At 39.4% G+C, this 21,589-nt stretch overlaps 1 protein-coding gene across 3 annotated transcripts in view; it reads left to right on the forward strand.

The window, feature by feature from the left end:
* LOC117742424 (cytoplasmic polyadenylation element-binding protein 4) overlaps positions 1–20,700 on the forward strand; it is a 28,882-nt gene extending 8,182 nt beyond the window's left edge. For 2 of the 3 annotated variants that reach the window (XM_034549761.1, XM_034549762.1), the window contains 8 exons: positions 1,475–1,565; positions 6,819–6,869; positions 11,391–11,561; positions 11,782–11,871; positions 12,271–12,389; positions 12,496–12,610; positions 13,551–13,732; positions 15,831–18,463. In XM_034549761.1, the coding sequence (XP_034405652.1) occupies positions 1,475–1,565; positions 6,819–6,869; positions 11,391–11,561; positions 11,782–11,871; positions 12,271–12,389; positions 12,496–12,610; positions 13,551–13,732; positions 15,831–16,058 (1,047 nt within the window). In that variant the 3' untranslated portion in view covers positions 16,059–18,463. Of the gene's footprint in view, positions 1–1,474; positions 1,566–6,818; positions 6,870–11,390; positions 11,562–11,781; positions 11,872–12,270; positions 12,390–12,495; positions 12,611–13,550; positions 13,733–15,830; positions 18,464–19,628 lie in introns of those variants that run through there. The other variant, XR_004611030.1, reaches the window with a different exon arrangement.
* The last annotated feature ends 889 nt before the right edge of the window (positions 20,701–21,589 follow it).

Genomic DNA, 21,589 nt, shown 5'->3' on the forward strand with positions numbered 1-21,589 from the left:
TTCCATGCTTTTGCAGATTACAGCCATATCAATTTGCCTTGCAAGCATATATCACTGTTTTAATAAAATGCTCACACCTGCCATAGAGTATTATTTTGACATTATCTCTGCAAACGTTTACATACTGGTTTCTTCAATTAATATTCAAGTATTTCCTTAAGTTTGTTGTACTTTTAAATAACCAAGTGGTATACAAGTGTATTTGTGTCGTGACCAGACAGTAAAGAAAAACATATTCACGACTAAACATTTTAGTCACAATGTGCAGCTTATTGAACAACGAGTCATTGGCTCTGTGCAGTGTGAGAACTCTGACTCGTAAATGAGGAATAGAAATTTAAAATAGGTATTTCTGCTTTTAAAGCATTGAAGAATGACTGGAAAAAATGAGGAAGACACCCAGGACGAAATGAGACAGACAATCACACAATGTCATGGGGACATTTTGAACCGACTATAAATGTAAACGACATGTGCCTGAAATGTGGGTGTTTTGTAGAGAAGGAAGCCAAAATGGTTTATCAGAAGTTGTGAACAAGTTGTTGTCAGAGGCTGCATATTTAGTTTGGCTGAGGTGGAGTCGAAACAGAAGTCTTATCAGCGTGCGTGTGTGTGTGTGTGACACGCGTTTGCATATTTTGTGTATTACAGTTGTGTGTACTTATACATATTTCTGTGTGCATACAAACATTTCCAGTATGCCAAGGATGCCGTCGGTTCTGTTTCATTCTCCTGGTGGTTTTACTGTTGACTTCCTTCTGCTGCCGACGTGACTAGGAAAATATATAGTTAACCGCTGTTAAACGCACAATAACTACGTGAAGAGGGGAATATTTCTGTTTTGAAGAATTATATATAAACTCACTAAGTATTTTTATTCAGGTTTATCCTGAATAAAATATTTTTATCTCAGATTTTACATCAATCCGCAGAATATATTAGTGAATCACTCGAGATTCCACTAATGTAAAACTCGGACTCACTCCTAATTTTGTTTGTCATTTAAGCCACATTTTATGTGTCAGAAGCTGAAATGAATAACAGAAATCAACACTATATTGATATTGTATGTATTCAAAGCAAGGTGGTAAAAAACAGAGTTGACACAAATGAAGCGAGGCTTCATGTCTTTTGTATTTTTCTTTGAAATAAGCTCAAGCAAAAATGAAGTGTGAAAGTGTCTTGTGGCTCCCCATTTTTATTTATTAGTTGTAATTAATAGTGCGCAGAATGTTGAGGCTGGGTTGAGTGTGAAGCTGTCGGCATGATGGTCTCCTCTTCTTTTGTGTGCTCTTTGGCCGGCTTGGGTTAATTGAGGCAGTCGATAAACGATATTGATAAATCTAAATGTCCCAGTTGCTCCTCTGGACCTGCTCCGTTGTCAATATAAAGACTGTTGGCTTTTGTAAACTGCTTGTCTTCGTAGGAGGGAGAAAAGTAAATGGTGTTTCTGCTCTTTCTCTCCTCTCTTTAGGAACGCACCCGGTCATTTGACAGCTTCAACATGAACACGCTGGAGAGCTCCCTGATCGACATCATGAGGGCCGAGCAGGACACTCTGAAAGGTAAATATGTCAATCAAGAACAGAGACTACAACCAGCAATACTACAGTTTTCATTCTACACTCCGCTAACAGTGCGTAGAAGCTAACATGATATTGCGTGGATTTCATTTACTGATGATCCATATGCAATAAGTCATTTGTCTAATGACAAACTAGTGTATTTTCCCACTTAAGCGGTCCTTCTCTACTAAAGAGGTATCTTTAGCAACGTGTGATGCACATATGACTTCATTTCGTACGTCAGGGCACAATATTTAGCCATGTGAAAACTCATTTAAAACTTGTTTCATGAAATTAAAAATAGAAATTGAAAGTTCAAAAAAAGTTTAAGGCTCCAAGATTATTTTCAATAGATTGCAGAGCACGTGGTCAGATTACTCTCAAGATTAATGAATGCACACAGAAGGATTCACAACTTTCACTGCACACAAAATATAAAAATCAGCAACTGGATTGAAAGACCATCTTTTGGCAAACAATGTGTAGCTACGTTAAATAATAAAGGTATATAATTTCACCTTTGACAAGAGAGCAAGCTCAGTGAAGTGTGTTAATGTTTAATGTCATTAGTAGAGCGATGTCAAGGGAGCTCACAACACAAATGCATTTAAGTGCACACATGACAAGCAGTTTGTAAATGCAGGTTTAATGTAACTTCCAAATGGGTTTTTGTTGACAATTTATAATAATTTTAAATGCATATATTTTGTGGGTTTTTATTACATTAATTTAAAGCAACCATTTTTTTTTTCAAATGTGGATTTTGTTCACATTTATATATAATGTTAATATTTGTATGTGTATTTAAAAACTATTTTCATTTATATATAAATCACGAAATACATTTGTGAATCCTTCTGTGTGCCCTCATTAATATTAAGACTGATCTGAACTCAAAGCAGAATGTTATGGCAAAATATATACTAATTCAATTCAATGTAACTTTATCCTACTCTTTAATAAATGAACATTAAACATATGTGATGAAGATAGAAAACAATGTAAATGTGTAATTATTTAATTACATTGGCCAAACATTCGATGGATTGTTTCACTTCAAGGTAGAGCTGATAACTGCTCACACACTTATTCACAATTCAGCACCAATTCTTAGCAGAAAGGTTTCCCTTCTCCACACATCAGATGTCTAGACCTTTTGTCATCTATTAGTGTTGTGATCGACAATAATAAGAGGGGTCAACTCGCACCCCTGTCTTCCTTTTCTCCCCTTCCCATACGGAATAACATTTTTATATATTTATTTTCTTTTGATAAAATTCAATGCAATGAGTCTGCTGTCTTTTTCTCATACAAGGAGACGCGGTGAGAATACGGGGCGGATGGAAGCTTAGGCTTTGTATTTAAGAGGGATTTGTGAGAGAGATGGAAGGACTCCCACTGATCTGAACTGAAGTTGTTGGCTATCACTAGTTTCTAATAATCACTGCTGCAAAGCCTCCCATTTTGAAGGGTGATCAAAATTAAATAATACAAAGAATTCATGACACAATGATGCACAGTTGTTGTCATGCAAAAGTTCTGGCACATTTGTGATGGATACAAATGAATGTTGCTGTTACCCGTAGTGTGACGTTTGGCCGTCGTTTATCTATTAACGAGTCAAATCAGAATCAACAAATTTTCCACAAGTGTGAAAAGCAAACATTTGTTTGCTTGTTGGCAAACGGTGCATATAAACCGATGTAGGCATTCGGAGAACCTGTTTTAAAGAGATGTTACACTGTTTCATTTCTGGGTCTGTGTAAATCCCTTGATTACTAACTTGGTCTCATGCAACGGCTCTGCAATCAACCGTATCTTAAAGGTTATAATATTCTGGTGAAGAGTTGGTGATTCAACTTTGTGATTGTTTGGGAGGCTGTAGTTTGTAACTGTATTACGTTGTACTGAGATGTATTGCTGTTATTTACAGTAGCCTATCCTTATTGATATAAATTGGCATACCAAAAATAGCTACACCTTATTAAAGCTAGTAGTTTTAGCTAGTAGGTTAATACATTGGCATGTAAATACATATTCTATAAATTTCAAAGTATGCACTAACAGTTGGAATTAGCTGAAAAAGAGAATCATCCATTGGAAATTTGACTTTAACTATTTTGGATTATTGATTAATAGAGACGAGGGGATGTCTGTTTTTGGCTGAATGATGTTGGGCAACATTGGCAAAATGGTAACCCAGAACGGTTATTGAATACGACAGGTGGCCAGTGTTGATTATTGTTTTAGAGTCATTCACAGAAACTTGGTCTGGACCCACAGTTGGGTTGCCAAATAAACCTGCAGGCTTTCTTCCGTAATCTTTTTGTGTTTGTTATTTTGCATTCATATCTGCAGTATAAATTGCCACATGAGGGAGCCTGACTGTTGGTGTTGTTCTGATAAGTGTAGCCTACTTATAACATTGAAGCTTAAATGGAGGGCTAGTGCACATTGTGTTTCTTAAACGAATGAAAGGAAATGAAAAATAATGAGACGTTCACTTTGCCGAGAGGGAGTAGCTTGTAGGACTAGTTCTGGCAATGAAAGATTGAAAGGAAACACCGTTTTTTTTCAAGACTTTAGTGGAAGTTAAGTGTGTAAAGTTTAAGTTGTTAGCCAGGCCTCACCCTGGACAATGACTACTGTACAACCATCTTATTTAATTTGTTATATTTGTTTACGTCATTGAAATCTAATGGGAAGAGTAACAGAAATGAATTGTACTGTTTTGTTCTGCTTGAGCTTAAACCTCAGTTCAAAAGATCTACAAAATCCATTCACAAGATGTATCTCATTATATTGAACGTATATAATCCCGTATATTCTTAAAAGGAAGAAGGAGCCCAGTAAATACCAGTTTCACTACCAGAATAACAAGATGAGTGAAAACTCTGCGCTCCAGACACTTCACTATCACCTAGTATTTATTTCAGCCTCACACACACCGGCAGCCACATCCAGCTGTGATCTAATGTTCTGCTGTCAAATCTTAGTGAATCTTCTCTCAATATTAATAGTGGAAGACTGGAAGGTTACCTCATTAGCCATGTGCTGGTGTCTTAGCTCCAGCCACGCTGGCACAGATTCCTGCAACTAGATTAGATCCCACAGTTTGGCAACTACACGTTTTCTTCTAAATTGAAAACCCACACGCTTCTGCTTCATTATGAATTGAACCACAAAGGTGTTTTTTTAAATTTATTTTTGTTATGAGGTATTGTTGACCTAACTTCCTATAGTAGTTGATTGTGATTGCTTTGTCCATTTGTGTCGCAGCTCTGTTTATTTTGGTTTAGGAAAGACACACAGTTTGTATGTTTTATATTGGTTATATAGCAATTTAATCCTCCATCTTTACAATTCAAGTGATGCTTTGTCCAATATATTGTCTTTTCTACCCTCTTATTCGACCTTGGCTTTCTTCAGACTTGATGGTGTTCAGTGCCCCGTTCTTTACTGCTTTCACATGATGCGTCACGACATATCTCATCCCATACTCCTTTTTGTTTTTTCGGCTTGTAGCCTTCGGCCTGCTACAAAATGTTATCTGTTTATTCCTTCTTTTCATAAGTGTAGTCCCAGCTTGTAAACTGCTATTCCAAGTGTAGCAGTGACTTAAGTGAGTCCTTTCCTTTTTCCTTGCAGCAAAGTAAAAAGAGAAACGTAATTAGAGCACAATTTCTTCAGCACGGACCGTTCTCCCGACAGATGCCTCTTGCTTCTTTCTGCTCTCTTGTCACATGCATACAAGCATGCACGCACTCAAAGTAAAAATAATCACAGAGTGTGCATACACAGGCACATTTAGATACACATAACCGGAGCACAAATCTCTTGTTCCCACAGAACATATTGAACAAAGTAAACGCAATGAAGCAAGGGAACAGGCGAGACAAAACGTCTACAGTAGAAGTGACTTTGAATCGTGTCCAGCATTGTTCTGACTGACAGAAAGGATCTCTCTGTTCAGACAACACACACACAAACACGCATGCACGCACGCGCGCGCATGTGTTTAAACTTGTACTGCTTTGTACATGTCCGCAGCCGGCCACTTGCAAATAAGGTTCACAGAGCGGGTACAGAGAACCCTGCAGACACTGGGATGTGGTGTGCGTACGTCCCAGCGCACTTGCTCCTCAGGGGCTATTAAAGGCTCTTAAACTCCCAATATGACGGGTTGTGCTCCGATGGACTTTGATTTTGGGTTGTGCACCTATCAGCACATATATTACTAGGCTAAATTACAGAGAGGGATAAACTGCAGTCTAGAGGAATTGAGCTTGTCTGCGTAATCTGGTTTTGGTTGGCACTTCTAATTTTAGTTTGATTAAACTGAGTGTTTTGTAGAGAAAGTGAATTTGGATTATGATGTTCATAATTTCATGACTATGATGAATGCGCTTTAACGTATGGAAAGCTGTAGTGAGGTACTTTAGCCTCTGTAGCCACGGGTGGTCTAGTTCTCGTTGTACGCACCACATCTGAGTACTGGGGGACTCGATAAGCAAGGTGTGGGGGAGGGGCCAGCAGATTTCCATGTGCCATCGGAATGCACCAATCACAGGGTGGTTTGTACCCATACAACAATGGTTGCACTATTTCAGCTCTTTCATCTCATTATCCCTCTGCAGCAAGCGGGCCTTGCATAACTTTGAATCTTGTTTGGAATCATAACATGTATTTGTGTGGGTGCGCGTGTGTGTTCGCGTGCGAGACGAGCCTGGCAAATGGCTCGATGTGAAATGTATGATATGTGGCTCAGAAAGCGAGAGGGAGGCACAAATAGGGAAATTGAGGTTGATTAGAGGGGGAGAGATGGGTGGCGTTCCACGGGTGACACCCAGGAATATGTCCTACATTGTGTGCAGAATTGTTCAAATATTGATTAGCAGCAAAGTAAATCTCTGCACATGCAGCAATAATCTAGAACATTATCGTGGCCACAGCCTTTTGCCAACTTTCAAACTGCTTAACTGATAGGAGTGCTATATTTCCTCAGATCGTGTGTGTGTATTTTTCTGTTCAATCTCAATCACCTTAAATAATGTGATATTATTTAGAGGCTATTCATTAATCAAAAGAGATCCTTCTGTACGTTGTGCTGAAACATAGGTTGTTGTTTAGAATAATGAATAATAGCATATATATATATATATATATATATATATATATATATATATATATATATATATATATATATCTCAGGCGTGAGCTCCATATATTTCTGCTCTGTGTTTCCCTGTGCAGGTCGTCTGGGGTTCCCCCATCCAGGAGGAGACAACCCGTTACCCCTCAATGGTACGTATCGGCCCACCAGGGATTCAACTATAAATCATAAAGGATTTTGTGTGAAAAGTGCGATGCCTAATTATTTGATACACAACTAATACATTATTTGGAGTACATAAAAAAATATCCGATCTTTTCAAACATATTTGATGAAATGTCAAGCTGTCATTCATTTTACAAGAGATTATCACATTATAAATAGTGTTTGAATCCAGCTCTCGGTCTTTCATCTGAAAAAATATGCACCCATCTGGCCGGTTAAATAAAAAGTAAAGCAGCTCTGTTGGTGACCTTTCACCTAGTTATGACCTTTCACCTGTCGGGTCCTTTCCTTTGACTGTTGATACTGCGTTTTCCCTCGGATCCCTAAATGGATGAAAAGGGGCACAATATCCTCTCTAATTTCTATTTTATATTGCTGTGAAAACAACTCCTTCTACATTTGAACACATGATAATGTCATAATTTAACTGGGCCCAATACTACATTATTCTGAACAGAGCCTGAATGCCACATGTAACTAAATGTTATGCTGGCTGTTGGCTCCGTAACTGCCAACGTTACTCGCTCTCCTCCTGCTGTTTTCAACACGTATCTGTTGTTCACAATGGAGCATTATCAGGGATCAATGTTGATCTCCTGATTGCATATTTTTACTGAATCAGCCGATACGATCTACAGTAAAACTTTATTTCACACTGTGATGGCTAAACTATGCAATTCATTTGCTGTTCCCGTACGGATTAATATTCCACTGCAGTCCGTTTCACAACAATGATCCATTGGGCGTTGTTTGGTTTTGGCTCCAATGTTTTCAACATGGAAGCTGGATCACATTCTGAAGCTAAATGATACACTAAAAATGTGTTTCTGCAAACATTTGAGGCAACAAATAGGCAATGCAGATTCATATTTGAGTAGCACTGTCTTTACTTTGATTGGACTTTACTAAATTGATGAGCAGTGATTGTTTGTATGTTCTACTTTACCAAACTAGCGGCGTCACCCCTGATTTTAGGTTTTTAATGCAATCCATGCCGTTCTTTTGTAGTTAAAAATATTTGTCCATAAAGATATAAAGGTCATTTGATTTCCAGATATGGTAAAGAATGCCTTTAAACTGTATATAGATAACTTTACCTCTCTCGAATGGTTGAATACAATCTGTCAAATCCCTTTGACATGCCACAGTTTCCACAACTGCAGTTTAATATTCAGTTACCTCTTCTTTGCCCCATTCCCTGCATCATTATGTAATTGTGTTGTTGTAGCTTTTGCCTTCTGGTCTTGGGCCAACATGTAAAACACGAGAGGCCAGTAGTGTCTTCACAAGATCGCTGGGTCACATGGTGCGATCACATGGTCAAGAGCTGTCATCAAGCCCCGAGACAGATGGTGCCAGCGGATAGGCAGGATTCAGAGGTTGCACACCAGATCTCGCTCTCTGTCTCTCTTTCACTCTCTCTCTGTCTCTCTCTGTCTCTCTCTGTCTCTCTCTGTCTCTCTCTGTCTCTCTTTCGTGTGTGTGTGTGTGTGTGTGTGTGTGTGTGTGTGTGTGTGTGTGTGTGTGTGTGTGTGTGTGTGTGTGTGTGTGTGTGTGTGTGTGTGTGTGTGTGTGTGTGTGTGTGTGTGTGTGTGTCTGTGTCTGTGTCTGTGTGTGTTAGGAGACATAAGCATACACAGATTGCATTTTTTGATTCTCTCTCGCACGCTCTCCTTTTCTCTCACCCCCACACTCGTTTCTCCATCTCTTCCCATCTATTTCTCTCTCTCTCTCTCTTTCTCTAACACACACACACACACACACACACATATTCACACATGCACCTTTATAGCACACTCTGCTCTCGCTCAATCTGCTTTCCTGTTTCTCTCTGCCCTCTCTCTTTGACCTCCCCCCGCCCAGAGTTAATGTCCATCTGTGTTGGTAAAGTCCACTGAAGGATTATTGCTTGCGTGTTCTGGCCACTTCTTCATTGTCTTCATGTCCTTACAGTTTTAGATGGGTCGATGCTTTAGTCTCTCCACATTTTTATTTGTTTTGCTTCAGCCCTTCGTAAAGAAACATCATGTCCCTGTGAGCGTATTAAATCGAATGAGTTAAAAGAGCATCGTCTTGACGACACATATGAAAGCATTGTGGGCTGATGGAGCTGTAAAATCAGTCAAAAAATAAGACAGTGTGACCTTTTTATATTTATATATTCTCCACAGAATTATTTAAAATGTGAAACATTAATTTTTAAAGCAGTACCCAGTTATCATAGCCACAGGTTGATAATATGTGTGCCCTCAGATTAAATGCTATCTGGTTTTAGAAGAATCCATGAGTGAGTGGTTTAACACTGTTGTGTCCCTCAATCTAACAACTGCGGTTGCCATGGACACATACGTTTAACCATTGTCAGCTAGCAAGAGAGGCAGATAGCCACTCTTTGGTGCCGCTGTTGCCTTCCTTGGCCGCACGGCTGCTTTTGTGTTGAAATTGTAAACAATGAAGGTTGTAACGGTAACCGCTTGACACTTGATGGTAACAGTTATTAACTCTGGCCGTTTCATTTGATTTATATTGGAAGAAAGTTGTACTCTCACCATCGTTCGCCGCACTTCCTCTCCACTTGTATCAGTAACAGACTCTAAACAAAACGACTTTGTTGGTCGACGATGGGCGTTGCCCTGCGTTTTATTGTTTCCTCTCACCTGCCCAGGAACTGCAGATGAAAATGAGCTATAAGCTAAATCTGGTACCAATAATATATATATTTTTTCTTTTAGATCAACGACATTTTGAATATGGTACCTGATATGGCTGAAGTTGATAAACTAAACTATCTTATGTTCTTATCACTGTGCCTACTATGGTCTGTCTCAAGGTTCAGTCCTCGTAGACGTGTTCTTCTTTCCCTGAAATGATCCTTAATTAGAAGGCAGGAAACCGCCCTCCACTGTTACCATTATAATACAGTTACACAACTGTTTAGCCTCTGTTCTGATGTCGAAATCCTGGTGCCTGTATTTACTTGTTTTATATTCATTTATGTTGCTATAGGACTTTGTTACTGATGTATTGATCTTTCCGTTGTCGCTGATTGTATTTTTTATTGCATTGATAATGAGAGAACTTTTTATAGTAGTGTATAAAAAGCCACGTGTCAAGATGCCAAACATTTCCATTCATTGTCATCATACACTGAGATAACATTGTGTTGACATAATCAAGCTACAAGTCAGTACCTTTCTTCCCCGAAGTGTTCGAAATAAAGACTTGTACTCGTCCTGTGGTGACAGTTGCACAGGCAAACTATCATTCACAGCTGAGGGCAGGCAGGCAGACAATGAACCATCCCTTTGTTGTCATGAAGCACCTGGCACTTTTACTGGTACAGTGTATTATGCATCTTTTATAATCACCCTCTTCTTTTATTTGTCCTTATTCCACATGCAGCCAGGAATTATAGCAGGAGACGAGGTAAAATATAACCATGGGTATATTGTGTCCTGCATAAAGCAACTCTAGGTCTCAATATATTGACTGAAGCTGCTGTTATGATTTTATTGGTTAGAGGGCGTTGGTTGTTTGTTAGATGTATGCGCCAAAATGTGTTGGATGACTCTGCGCTTTGTATCAGTACAGTGAAGTCACATGTTCGTCTGCATGGTTGTTGTAAGTGCCGAACGTCGTCGTAAGTTTGAGAAATGATCTTATGCGTTGTTCATTGTTTAGTTTGCTTTTCTCTCATTATGCTCGACTCTGCTTGCTTTTTAATTACTCATTTTCTTACACATTTTGCAAGATTGTTAAGTCAAACAATAGTATTTATTGTCACATTTAGCTAAAAGTTAATGAACGAGGCAGAGACACACACATTTTAATATGCGATTTACACACACTGCAGCAGAAGCAAAGAAAGGCACATGGCAGGACACACACACACACACATCCTCTCACACACAGCACCTACTGTAAGCTGCGGCTAACTCCGTTGCATAAATCTTTATAAAGCAGCTCAGGACAGGTTGTATAGGAACAGGCCGGGGAGGGCTTAGTCTCTCCAACACAGCCTAAGACTCTCGCAGCATGCACAGTCTTCTGTGAAACTATGTAGACTTGCTTAGGGGGGCTACTGTGTTAGTTACAGAGAACCTTCCTATACATAGCAACTAATACTTCATCATTTCTTACTTTGTTGTTTATTGTTCAGCCCAATTCTTTTGGAAATGACTCTGCTCTACTTTCACATGTGAACATCTTCATGGTAAAGTGGTTTTCAACATTTCACTCTCATCAGAGGGTGTAAAAGTCCTGTCTGACGAAATTAAAATATATGTTATCCATTCATAAGCATTGCATGCTACTAACTTGCCCAAATGATGTGGTAGGTGACGTTAATACGAAATATTTAGCTTCTTACCCTTCCACCCAGCACCAGGTGGACCATTTAATGCAGTAAAAACATAGACGCCCCCTGAACCTTTACACCAACATCTCTCCTCAAGAAATAAACTTTTCCTTTTCTCGCTCTCCCTCAGGCCACTCCTCTCTCTTCCCAATGGAGGATGGTTTCCCTGACGACGAGCGCAGTGATCAGGGTCTTGCAGGCCTGGGCTCCCCACACTGCTTTCCACACCAGAACGGAGAGCGTGTCGAACGTTACTCACGCAAGGTCTTTGTGGGAGGACTGCCCCCGGACATAGATGAAGGTAAAATAGTTGCATTAGGATCAAAGAGATTTCATTTCTAGTTATACCATCATCATAAGACATCATTGGAGAATTACACCTGCATCACAAGCATCTTACTGTACATTAAGGATACCTTCTGACGCAGGACCGTTCCTGTACATTTTCTAACGTTTTTTTTAATTATTTTTTTTAATTGCAAGCTGCCAACGAGTCATGCCTTCTGTCTGCTTAATTTCAGATGAGATCACCGCCAGTTTCCGGCGTTTTGGACACCTGTTTGTGGACTGGCCTCACAAAGCGGAGAGCAAATCCTATTTCCCACCCAAAGGTTTGTTAAATTATTAATTTTGTGCCGTTTTGTAAGAGTAACTGTACCCTTTTGACCTTTTTATCAATACTAATTCCTGAACCAATTTCTTACTCCAAGAAATAGGTTTCCATTATTGCTTCAGTGTCTTTGTGTGTCTGCATGAGAAAAAGACAGATTTGTCTACATTTTTGGTAACGGATTGAAGTATCCTTCAGTCCAGCATCTTTAGCCTTGTATCTGTGCACTACCACTATTCATGTGTGGACTGTTTGTCCGTTTTGCTGTCCGTTTGCAAAAGCTTGTGCCTTCTTGCTGTGAATGCAGTATGTTGTGTTCAGTCACAGTAATCGCGGCGCAAAATTCCAACATGTACATCGTGTCCCCGGCCGTCTGAATAATCTGCTGTGCTTCGTGTAGGCTACGCCTTCCTGCTGTTCCAGGATGAGAGCTCAGTGCAGGCGTTGATTGACGCCTGCATCGAAGAGGACGGCAAGCTGTACCTCTGCGTGTCCAGCCCCACCATCAAAGACAAGCCGGTCAGTAGGAACACACACACACACACACACACACAAATCTTATGCCGTTTCCACTGAACTCAGTGAAACTTGCGTCCTGAAAACCTGTTGGCTTTGGGTGTGACAGGTCCAGATCCGCCCGTGGAACCTGAACGACAGTGATTTTGTGATGGATGGATCTCAGCCTCTGGACCCGAGGAAGACCATCTTTGTTGGAGGTGTCCCTCGTCCGCTCCGTGCAGGTATATTTCCTTTTTATAAGTCTTTCCACTAAGTGAATCGACAACAAATCGGCATTTATAATGACAAACTTTATACGTTTTGGAGTATACTGTGCATATGGGTTGAATCTCATATTATCTGTCATTTATCCAAAAATCTTTGATACATTTTCAATCCATCTCTGCTTATGATTATACTGTATATCACACTAAACCACACTCCGTAGCATCCTTCATTTCTCATTCTTCATTTCATCCCAATCGTTGACATGCCAGCTGTAAACTATTTTAGACTTTCTGTAAGACTGCAAAGTGATCAGCTTGTGTTCATAAGTAACATTGTACCTGCTCAGACGGTAGAGCTAAGAGTCACAGTGCGTCAGGTCGACTACGACCTACACAGGAAGTTCCCTCTGTGGCACACTGTGCTGTGAAGAATATTGAATCTCTTTTTATCCTGATGGCAATGCTGTGTGCACTGTGTGTTCATGTTTTCTGCACCGTTGGTAGCTGTGTTTTTGACTTCTTCGCTGTAGTTATGGAAATGACCACGGTCATACGTCCCTGTGGTGCATCAAATGTTTTATGTCCCTGTGTAATTTGGGGTCTAAATTTACACGTATAAAATATAAAATAAAATATTCACATAAACAAAACACCGGCCAGTAAGGCTACCTATTTAATTTGCAAGTTTATCGCCCCTTAATCTGCACGTTTGTCAACTGCTGTTAGGAAACACACAATAAAGACTATAAATAGACTTGTTCTTGACTTAAATGAATCTGTCGTGGCTTTAAACTCTGATCAACAACCTCCATCAATATGGTGTGTTTACATTGGACCTGAGTTAATGTATAAAGCCTGCGTCTCATTTTATTCAGGTCTTTTGCTTCTGTGCGTCAAACTTGTTTTTGGGAATGTTTTGTTCAGCTCGTTCGACGTGTCTTTTCCCCCTCTGCAGTGGAGCTGGCCATGATCATGGACCGCCTGTATGGTGGCGTTTGCTACGCCGGCATCGACACAGACCCCGAGCTGAAGTACCCCAAGGGAGCAGGGCGGGTCGCCTTCTCTAATCAGCAGAGCTACATTGCTGCTATCAGTGCTCGCTTTGTCCAGCTGCAGCACGGAGAAATCGATAAACGGGTGAGTGGAAGTAAAGGAGAGCTCAGGGTTTTTCGGTCTACCCTCTCCAGCCTCTTCGTTCTTCCTTTGTCTCCACACACCTCCCTTCCTGTTCCGTTTCTCTCAAACTCTCCTCGCCTGACCCCCTCTTCTAAATTGTGCTAGAAGAGAGAAAGTCTTAGCTAGAGCTTGTAAAGTGCAGCACTGTACACATAATGTGTTTGCTTATTAGTGGAGAAGGTGTTTAGAAGATCAGTGCATATCGCATTACTTGTCATGACTCCAAGCTTCAAGATCTATATTCGTTCTATCAATTGCCTCGAGCACTTATTGCCACTCGACATTGTCGAATGCCTTTCCCACGTCGAGCAACGCTGCAACACATTGGCTCGGGTCATATTTGGAGCTATGGATAATATTGAAAAATCTTCTTAGATTATCAATCGATGATTCGCTTGTTGATTATGTCCGGAAGAATCATTTCAGGTTGTAGAGCAATGTTTATATCAAGGAGGTAAAATTGAAAGAGGCCAGTATGAGCTCCAACGTTTCGGACAATAATCAGTGCCTGCTCGTGATTCTGGCATAATCCGAAATTGTGAAAAGAGTTGTTTTATCAGTTTTTGGTTAAAGCTCTTGTAGCTATTGGCCTGCTGATTTTCCTGAGACAAATAGGTTGAATCTTTCATCACCTCCTCTGTTGTAAGACTGCCCTCTAGTGTCTCCTTATCATATTCTAGTAGTGCAGGAAGATCAAGCCTGACGAAAGAAACGCTTCCAGGTTTCAATCCTGGAAATGTGTTGAAAGGATTGTAGTAGTTTAAGAAACTATTTAAAAAATAAAAGTAGAGATATATGTTTAACTGCTGCTTCTACATCAATACAGGTATTCACTTTCAAGGCTGCATTATAAATAATCGCATACCTCATGTTGACCAAGCCGGCTCTTTGGTGCATTGACAGCCATCTGCTTCTTCTGTGGAGCGGGCGAAAGGTTGGGAAATGTCATTATTTTGGAGTTGCCATAGATGAGCTCCCTTTTCTTCTGCGCAGCTTCCAGTATTTGGATGGTCCGTGTCTTTGTAGCGGAGGAACTTGATGACTAAAGCTCAGGGCGTTGCACTCTCCTGCAGCTTCCTCTGAAGCTTTCGCTGCACTCTGCACTATTGACAGTAACCATTGTTCCAATGGCGTCGCTACTTTCAACTCCTTCTGGGAACTCTGCAATCCTCAAGTTATTAAAAACCTTTCTCTCTACAGTACAGGGTTGGTTTGATGAGCATGCGTGCTTATTTATTATTTATTTGGAGAGCGGTTTATGAGTAAAGTGTTGAGGTTAGAGAGACATTTTAGACGTCAGATTATTTTATGACGCCACTGCAGCAACATTAAAAGTTGATCACTCTGTTCTGCAACAAACCGTCCAAAAGGCACCAGTTTACAGTTGTGTGACGCGTTTACACCTTCGAGCTCAGGCAGTGACTTGACCGCTATGGTCAGCAGCCAACAACTTTGTAATTTACTCAAACATTAGTCGCAGTTGCACAACAGAGGCGAGTGAAGTTAGTGTGAACAGAAATACAACAAATATCTATTGCAGAGGTGGTGTCATCATGTGAAATACTGCAATAATATCATGCTGCTCTCTGGTTCGCACAATGCACAATTGTAATTGGTAAATGTTGTAGACAGCATGGGACAATCCCTCATCCTGAACCAGTTGGGGAAAAGCAAGGATGGTCTAGAAAAGGAGTTTGAAATCCACAGACTTGAACATCGGTGGGCTGTCAGAGCTCTGCAGCTCCTTCTCGCTGGTCCTCCTGGTTCCATTACTGCAATATTTAAAGCTCATCCACCGACCGCGCCACTAATAATGAAAGATACTATTTCGAGATCTTCTTACATAAGCTACATGCCTGTTGCTGAACAAACACAGACCATAAATGGTATGAAGAAAGGTTTAATTGGACAGCTATGTGCTTTACTGGCATGAAACCAGTTGTGCACCCGTTTCCAAACAAACCAGGTGCCAGTTGGTTTTCATTTCCTGCAAGCTTGCAGAAAAACATCTGGAAGAGAAACATCACTAAATCCAAATGCTTTCCACCTCTGCTTGCAGGTGGAAGTGAAGCCATACGTGCTGGACGACCAGCTGTGCGATGAGTGCCAGGGAACTCGCTGCGGCGGGAAGTTTGCGCCGTTCTTCTGCGCCAACGTCACCTGCCTGCAGTACTACTGCGAGTACTGCTGGGCGGCCATCCACTCGCGCGCTGGACGGGAGTTTCACAAACCGCTGGTGAAGGAAGGAGGCGACCGACCCCGTCACATCTCCTTCCGCTGGAACTGAGCGGGCGGCAGAGAGGCAGAGAGGGAGAGGCAACAGGGGAGCAGGAGGGCAGGTAGTGCAGGAGTCGCAAATCATTGTACAAATAATGCACTTTTCTGTTGCTGGTTCCTTTTTGTTCCAATTTCACTGAACCTTTTTCCTAATTTTTTTAAGTTAATATATATCTATATTTTGAAGATAGAAAAGAAAAACTGGAATTGTATCCAAATATGTCCAGCAAGGAAAAAAGATGTGTAACATAATTTTATTTATGCGTTCTTTTTTTAAATTTTTTTTTTTTTATATTTTATTAGTTCTCAAAAAATACATATATAGGAAAGTTTGAAGTTTGATATGGTACTCTGCTATTCAATTGGCAATTTTTTTTCTAAATGTATTTGATTTTAATTTTGATACAAGAGGCCCCAAAACAATACACTTCATTTGATATTTGATTGACTTGTTTTGTAGCAGAGCTATTGCTTTTTATTGTGTACCGAGGTCTCCAGAGGCTATTTATTTCTGAGAGGTGTGATTCAGTTCTCTATCGATACCAGAGGCTCCAGAACAAATGTGAATTGAAAAAGGTGTTGCTAAAGAAGAGTGCACTTATTTCCAATTCTAAAAAGTATATTACACCCTTCGTAGTTTACCAAAGCTGAATCTTGAATTAACTTTGAGGAACAGAGGGCCCACTGCAGAACGAAATGGATTCCTTTCCCTCCCATATCAAAATGTTTGAACCTTTCTTTTTATGATTTCCAACATCATTCAAATGTTTTGATGTTACTTGAAAATTGCAACAAAATTTTAGCAACACATATTCGGGTTTTGATCTGCATTTTGACATGCAAAAACTAATACCTCAAACTCAGCTGCTAATGTGCCGAATACAGTTAAAAAGAAAGGAAAAAAAGCAAGAAAGAGAACATCATCACCTGCTTGTTTTCTCCTTTCCTTAGAACTATAATCAAAGGGAAGTGATGCAACAGGCAGAGTGTGATGTGACTGGCACCGTTTTGTACTCGCTTGCTTCATCACCTCCTTATTTTTATAATCAAACCCAGGGTTGTGCTCGGGACAGAGCAGAGCATCATACAGTATACAGTGTATTAGGGGAATGTATGGAGTAGGTAGGCTACAGGAGAGACAGACAGGCCTACTGGGAAAGAGAGTTAAGTCCAGCCCCACTCCCCCTCCTCATGTCTGCCTGCGGCCTCTGCTGCTAAGCTAGCAGCTAACAAAGGGGCGGGCCTCATGGACCGAACCCTGCTTTCTGTGTGTCGGGTTCAGATCCAGATCCTTCAGGACTGCAGTTATGGTAACTCCTAGAGAGAAGGCGGGTCGAGTGGCCACCTTTTTTTATTGCAGTTTCTACGGGGCTACCACCAAACGGGAAACGCCTGTCCTTTTGTTAGTGTCTTTTTATTTTAATTTCAATTTTTCTTTCAATGCTTTTGTGCAGTTCTCCCCAGTCTTTAATGAAAAAGTTCTACTTTGCATCCGAGAGTCAGCTACATTTAACGAAAGAAGCAATTCAAGTCTGTCTGATTTCCCAATCGTCAGCACACATTTGAGTCACGGAGGGGTCTCTGCCCTTTCGGCGAACCCGCTATCCTTTCTCCTGCTAAGCTAAGCTAATCCAACTCAGCATCCAGTGTTTTTGAAGCATAAATGAAGATAGTCTCTGCAGTGTGCTCTACTACTACACACTTGTGACCCACATGCAGTTTGCTCTTGATAGCAGTCGGTTGTACCCAGTGGTTTTTTGGGAACCAAAGATGGCTGTGCAGTAGTGGGTCATACTGTAGCTCATTTCTTATTTAGGTCTTTATTCTCATTTTCTTTCTCATTTCTTCAAGGATGTTTTCTCATATATATTTTTTTAATTCTGTCACTTCTACCCAGTTTTGCTCATCTGTCAAGCCCAGCAAACCAAAGATTGGCCTTGAACATAATATATTTATATATATATATTTGACAGTGCAGTCAAAACACATTAGAACACCACTGGAAAAACAACAGGGCTTGTAGACACACACACACACACACACACACACACACACACAAGGCATCAAAGCTCAAAATAAAGGTGCACGCTTGTAGGCACGGTTCTTTTTATCTCAAATAGGTCTGCGGGAAGTTTAACATAAAGTGCACATTCACACAGCGAAAGTCAAACTTATCCTTACATTTGTTTGACGTGTTCAGTCACTCAGTGGTAACCTACTTAGCCGAGCATTTAAATATGTCAGGGAGTTAGTACAGAAACTTGATTATACACACTAGTGAGAAACGTATCCTCATATCGCCGTCGTTGCACCAGTTTTGCACCCTGGACATTAGTTGTGTGGGTGTGGTGGGTGAGCATTTTAGAAGTTAAAACACTTTGTGAAGAATTTGCTGTTAAATGAGATGAAAAAAAATTATTTTATACATGGCCTGCTGATTTTTGGTACAGTGTTTTCTAGCTAAATTATTTTGTCATGCACATATAAACATTTATTATGCACTACTTTTCTAAATATTTTTTCTTTTTCCAACAGTCATTTTAGGCACATTTTTCACAAATGGGGAAACTCCTTTTTGCAATACCTCAATTTTTCACATTGTGAAAGGTAGCTTTTGTACTTTTGTTACTGAGAGATCTGCATATATGGAAATGTTCATTTTAAGAAAAAAAGTTGGGTGATTTCAATATATATTATTTTCAATTATGCTTTTTATACATTTCAGTGCTGAGGAAACTTTACAACTAAGTGCGCACTTCTGTTGATGCGGCTTCAGATCTGCAGAGGAGAGACCAAAGTGTATTGCTCTCTTGGTCTTAGCTTTTCGTACACTAGATATTTCCAGTCAATCTGGTCAATAACAGCATGGCGAGAATAATAAAAGAAAAAAAAACAGTTGTAATTTGAAATTGATGTTAATGTCTCTAAACATGGCTATACTAGTTGGAAAATGGTAACTTCTGTCTTGGTTTCCTCTCCATAGATGGAGTATAACTTATTATACGGAGAATGCAAAATTTGGTTCATGCTTAACGCTGAATCTCGTATCACAAGAATGGATGTTTGGTGTTTAGATATTTTAATATTTCAAAAAAAGTATGTATATATATATATATATATATATATATATATATATATATATATATATATATATATATATATATATATATATATATAAAGTGTGTGTGTGTGTGTATATATATATATATGTATATATATATATATATATATATATGTATATATATATATATATATATATATGTATATATATATGTGTATATATATATATATATATATATGTATGTATATATATATATGTGTATATATATATATATATATATATATATATATATATTCTTGAACTTGCCAACTAGCACCTATTGTAATCCTTAGCATGCATGACAAAAAAAAAAAGAGAAAATGACAAGTACATGAATTAGCTATTACAATTAATTGTTGTGGTGTGCACCAAATGTTTCTCAACTATTAAGTTGTTAAGGACACCCCAAACCCGCTCTCACCTCACCCCCCTCTCCTCTCCCCTGCCCTCGTGTTGACCTCCTCGCTTCCCCATTTGCAGACCTCTGCAGGATGCACATGACAGATAAGACGAGACACAAGACAGAAACGTAACTTTGAATGGATCGGGCAGTGCAGGACTTTGAGCATCCTTTAGAGCGACACTGTTTAAAAAGACTGGAGAGCTCATTCCCGCTGTCTGTCGAGGGATCTTATGTAGACCTATCTGGAGGAAGGGGAGCTTAAAGACTTGAATGTGGTAAATGTTGCAAGTTAACTTCAAGTTGTTATGTGCAATACTTCTTTTGAACCTTTTTCCAGATAAAGACTCTTTGCAATGTAATTCTTTAATGCCATTTTTAATTGCAGACATTTAATTAAAGAAGATGTTAATATGTTTTTCACAGTCATTTTCTACTGTTATTGTAATCCTTTTCATGCTGGTGTTTGTAAAAAAGAAAAGAAATCAAACTATTTGTACTAATATAAATAATTGAAGTTATTTTTAAAACATTAAAGGTTTTGTGCTCATTTGCTTATTTTGTTTATTTTTAAGCTACTGTGATTGATTGCATTGTAATTATTAGGTCAACAATGTATTTAGCTGTTTATTGGTATATTTTTAATTGGAATGTATAATTGATTTTTATAATTTTGATCAGATTTTTGTTATATTTTTGAGGTGAAGCTTTTAATATGTTAAAGTGTCTAGTTTTTACTAATTGCTATATTGTGCTCCACAATATATGGTTCACATTTTCTGAAGGAAAATAAATATTTAAATATTTGTCTGTTAATGATGTTACTTAATGGCAAGATTTCAATAGTTTTTAACTGTATGGGAAGGTTGTTGTATTTATTAATAGCATTTTTTTACTTAAGATATCACCTTAATTTTTATTGTCATTTCACTTTATAAGTTCCTATTTTTGTATTTTCCTTTCTAATTAAGTTATGTAATACGGATATGTCCATATTTCTAGGAGTTGGTCTGTAGAAGTGCTAGTGAAACGAAAAAGAAAAATCTAATGTTATTTAATTGTTTGCAGCCAACTATTTATAACAGTATGCATAATTTTTAAATATTTGTAATGTGAAATGTTGAATGAAATAAATCTTAACTGTGATGAAAATATGCGCCCAGTGTGCTTATTTGTATTAAGTATTATTTGAAGCTGGTCTGGGATCGTCTCGCTAACTACTCAACAACCCTACAACATCTGGTCACATCTCTCCGTGTTTAATCCCAGCTTGGCTCTCCTCGTGGTATAATAAGTCAGTCTAATGGTAACTGAGCAACAAGCTTAAGGTGGGACTTCACTGCCTCAGCCCGCTGACCACACCCAGCAGAGATGTCATGGTGTACGGGCCGCACCCTGCAGTTCCTTCTACATCACTGCAGCACTGAGGGGAACTACTGAAAGCCATTCAAACATCCATTAGGCATTATTGTCTGTGGGACTTTGAATTATTCTTCACCACATCTGTTTAATCAGCTGACGCAGCCTGAGGATCACGGCCGTTTCCAACGTGCATGCACATGTAATTGAGATTTTACACAGAATTATTTGAACCCAGACAATGTTTGATATAGATATCTTTGGGTGTGTAAAGGTGTGGAAACGCACGCTCGTGTTTGACTTGACAAATGCCAGAGCAGTGGTTAGATCGATGCAGGTCTGTGTGTGTTAGCCTGAACTCTTTCTTGATGGGTCGTTCCCCGTCACTGAGCTAGATTAGACATGAACGTCAAATCTGCTTCACCTTTACTCCCTATTAAATAGGATTTGTGCTCAGTGCCTGAAGCACAGGACAGGAAGTGGGTTTAAACTGACCTAAATAGACAAATAGAACTGTTTGGTTAAGTGTGTTGGCTATTGATCCACCTGTTTGTACTGTAACCTGTTTTCTTTCCAAAATGTGGATGCAAGTCCGACCGTGAACTGTTTTCTTTTTAGCTTCTAAATGTAAAATATGTAAAATAAAATGCTACACCGGAAGTCCTTAGAAGGCTGAACCCAG

Source organism: Cyclopterus lumpus, chromosome 14 (genome assembly GCF_009769545.1).
Source record: "Cyclopterus lumpus isolate fCycLum1 chromosome 14, fCycLum1.pri, whole genome shotgun sequence".
Classification (NCBI taxonomy): domain Eukaryota; kingdom Metazoa; phylum Chordata; class Actinopteri; order Perciformes; family Cyclopteridae; genus Cyclopterus; species Cyclopterus lumpus.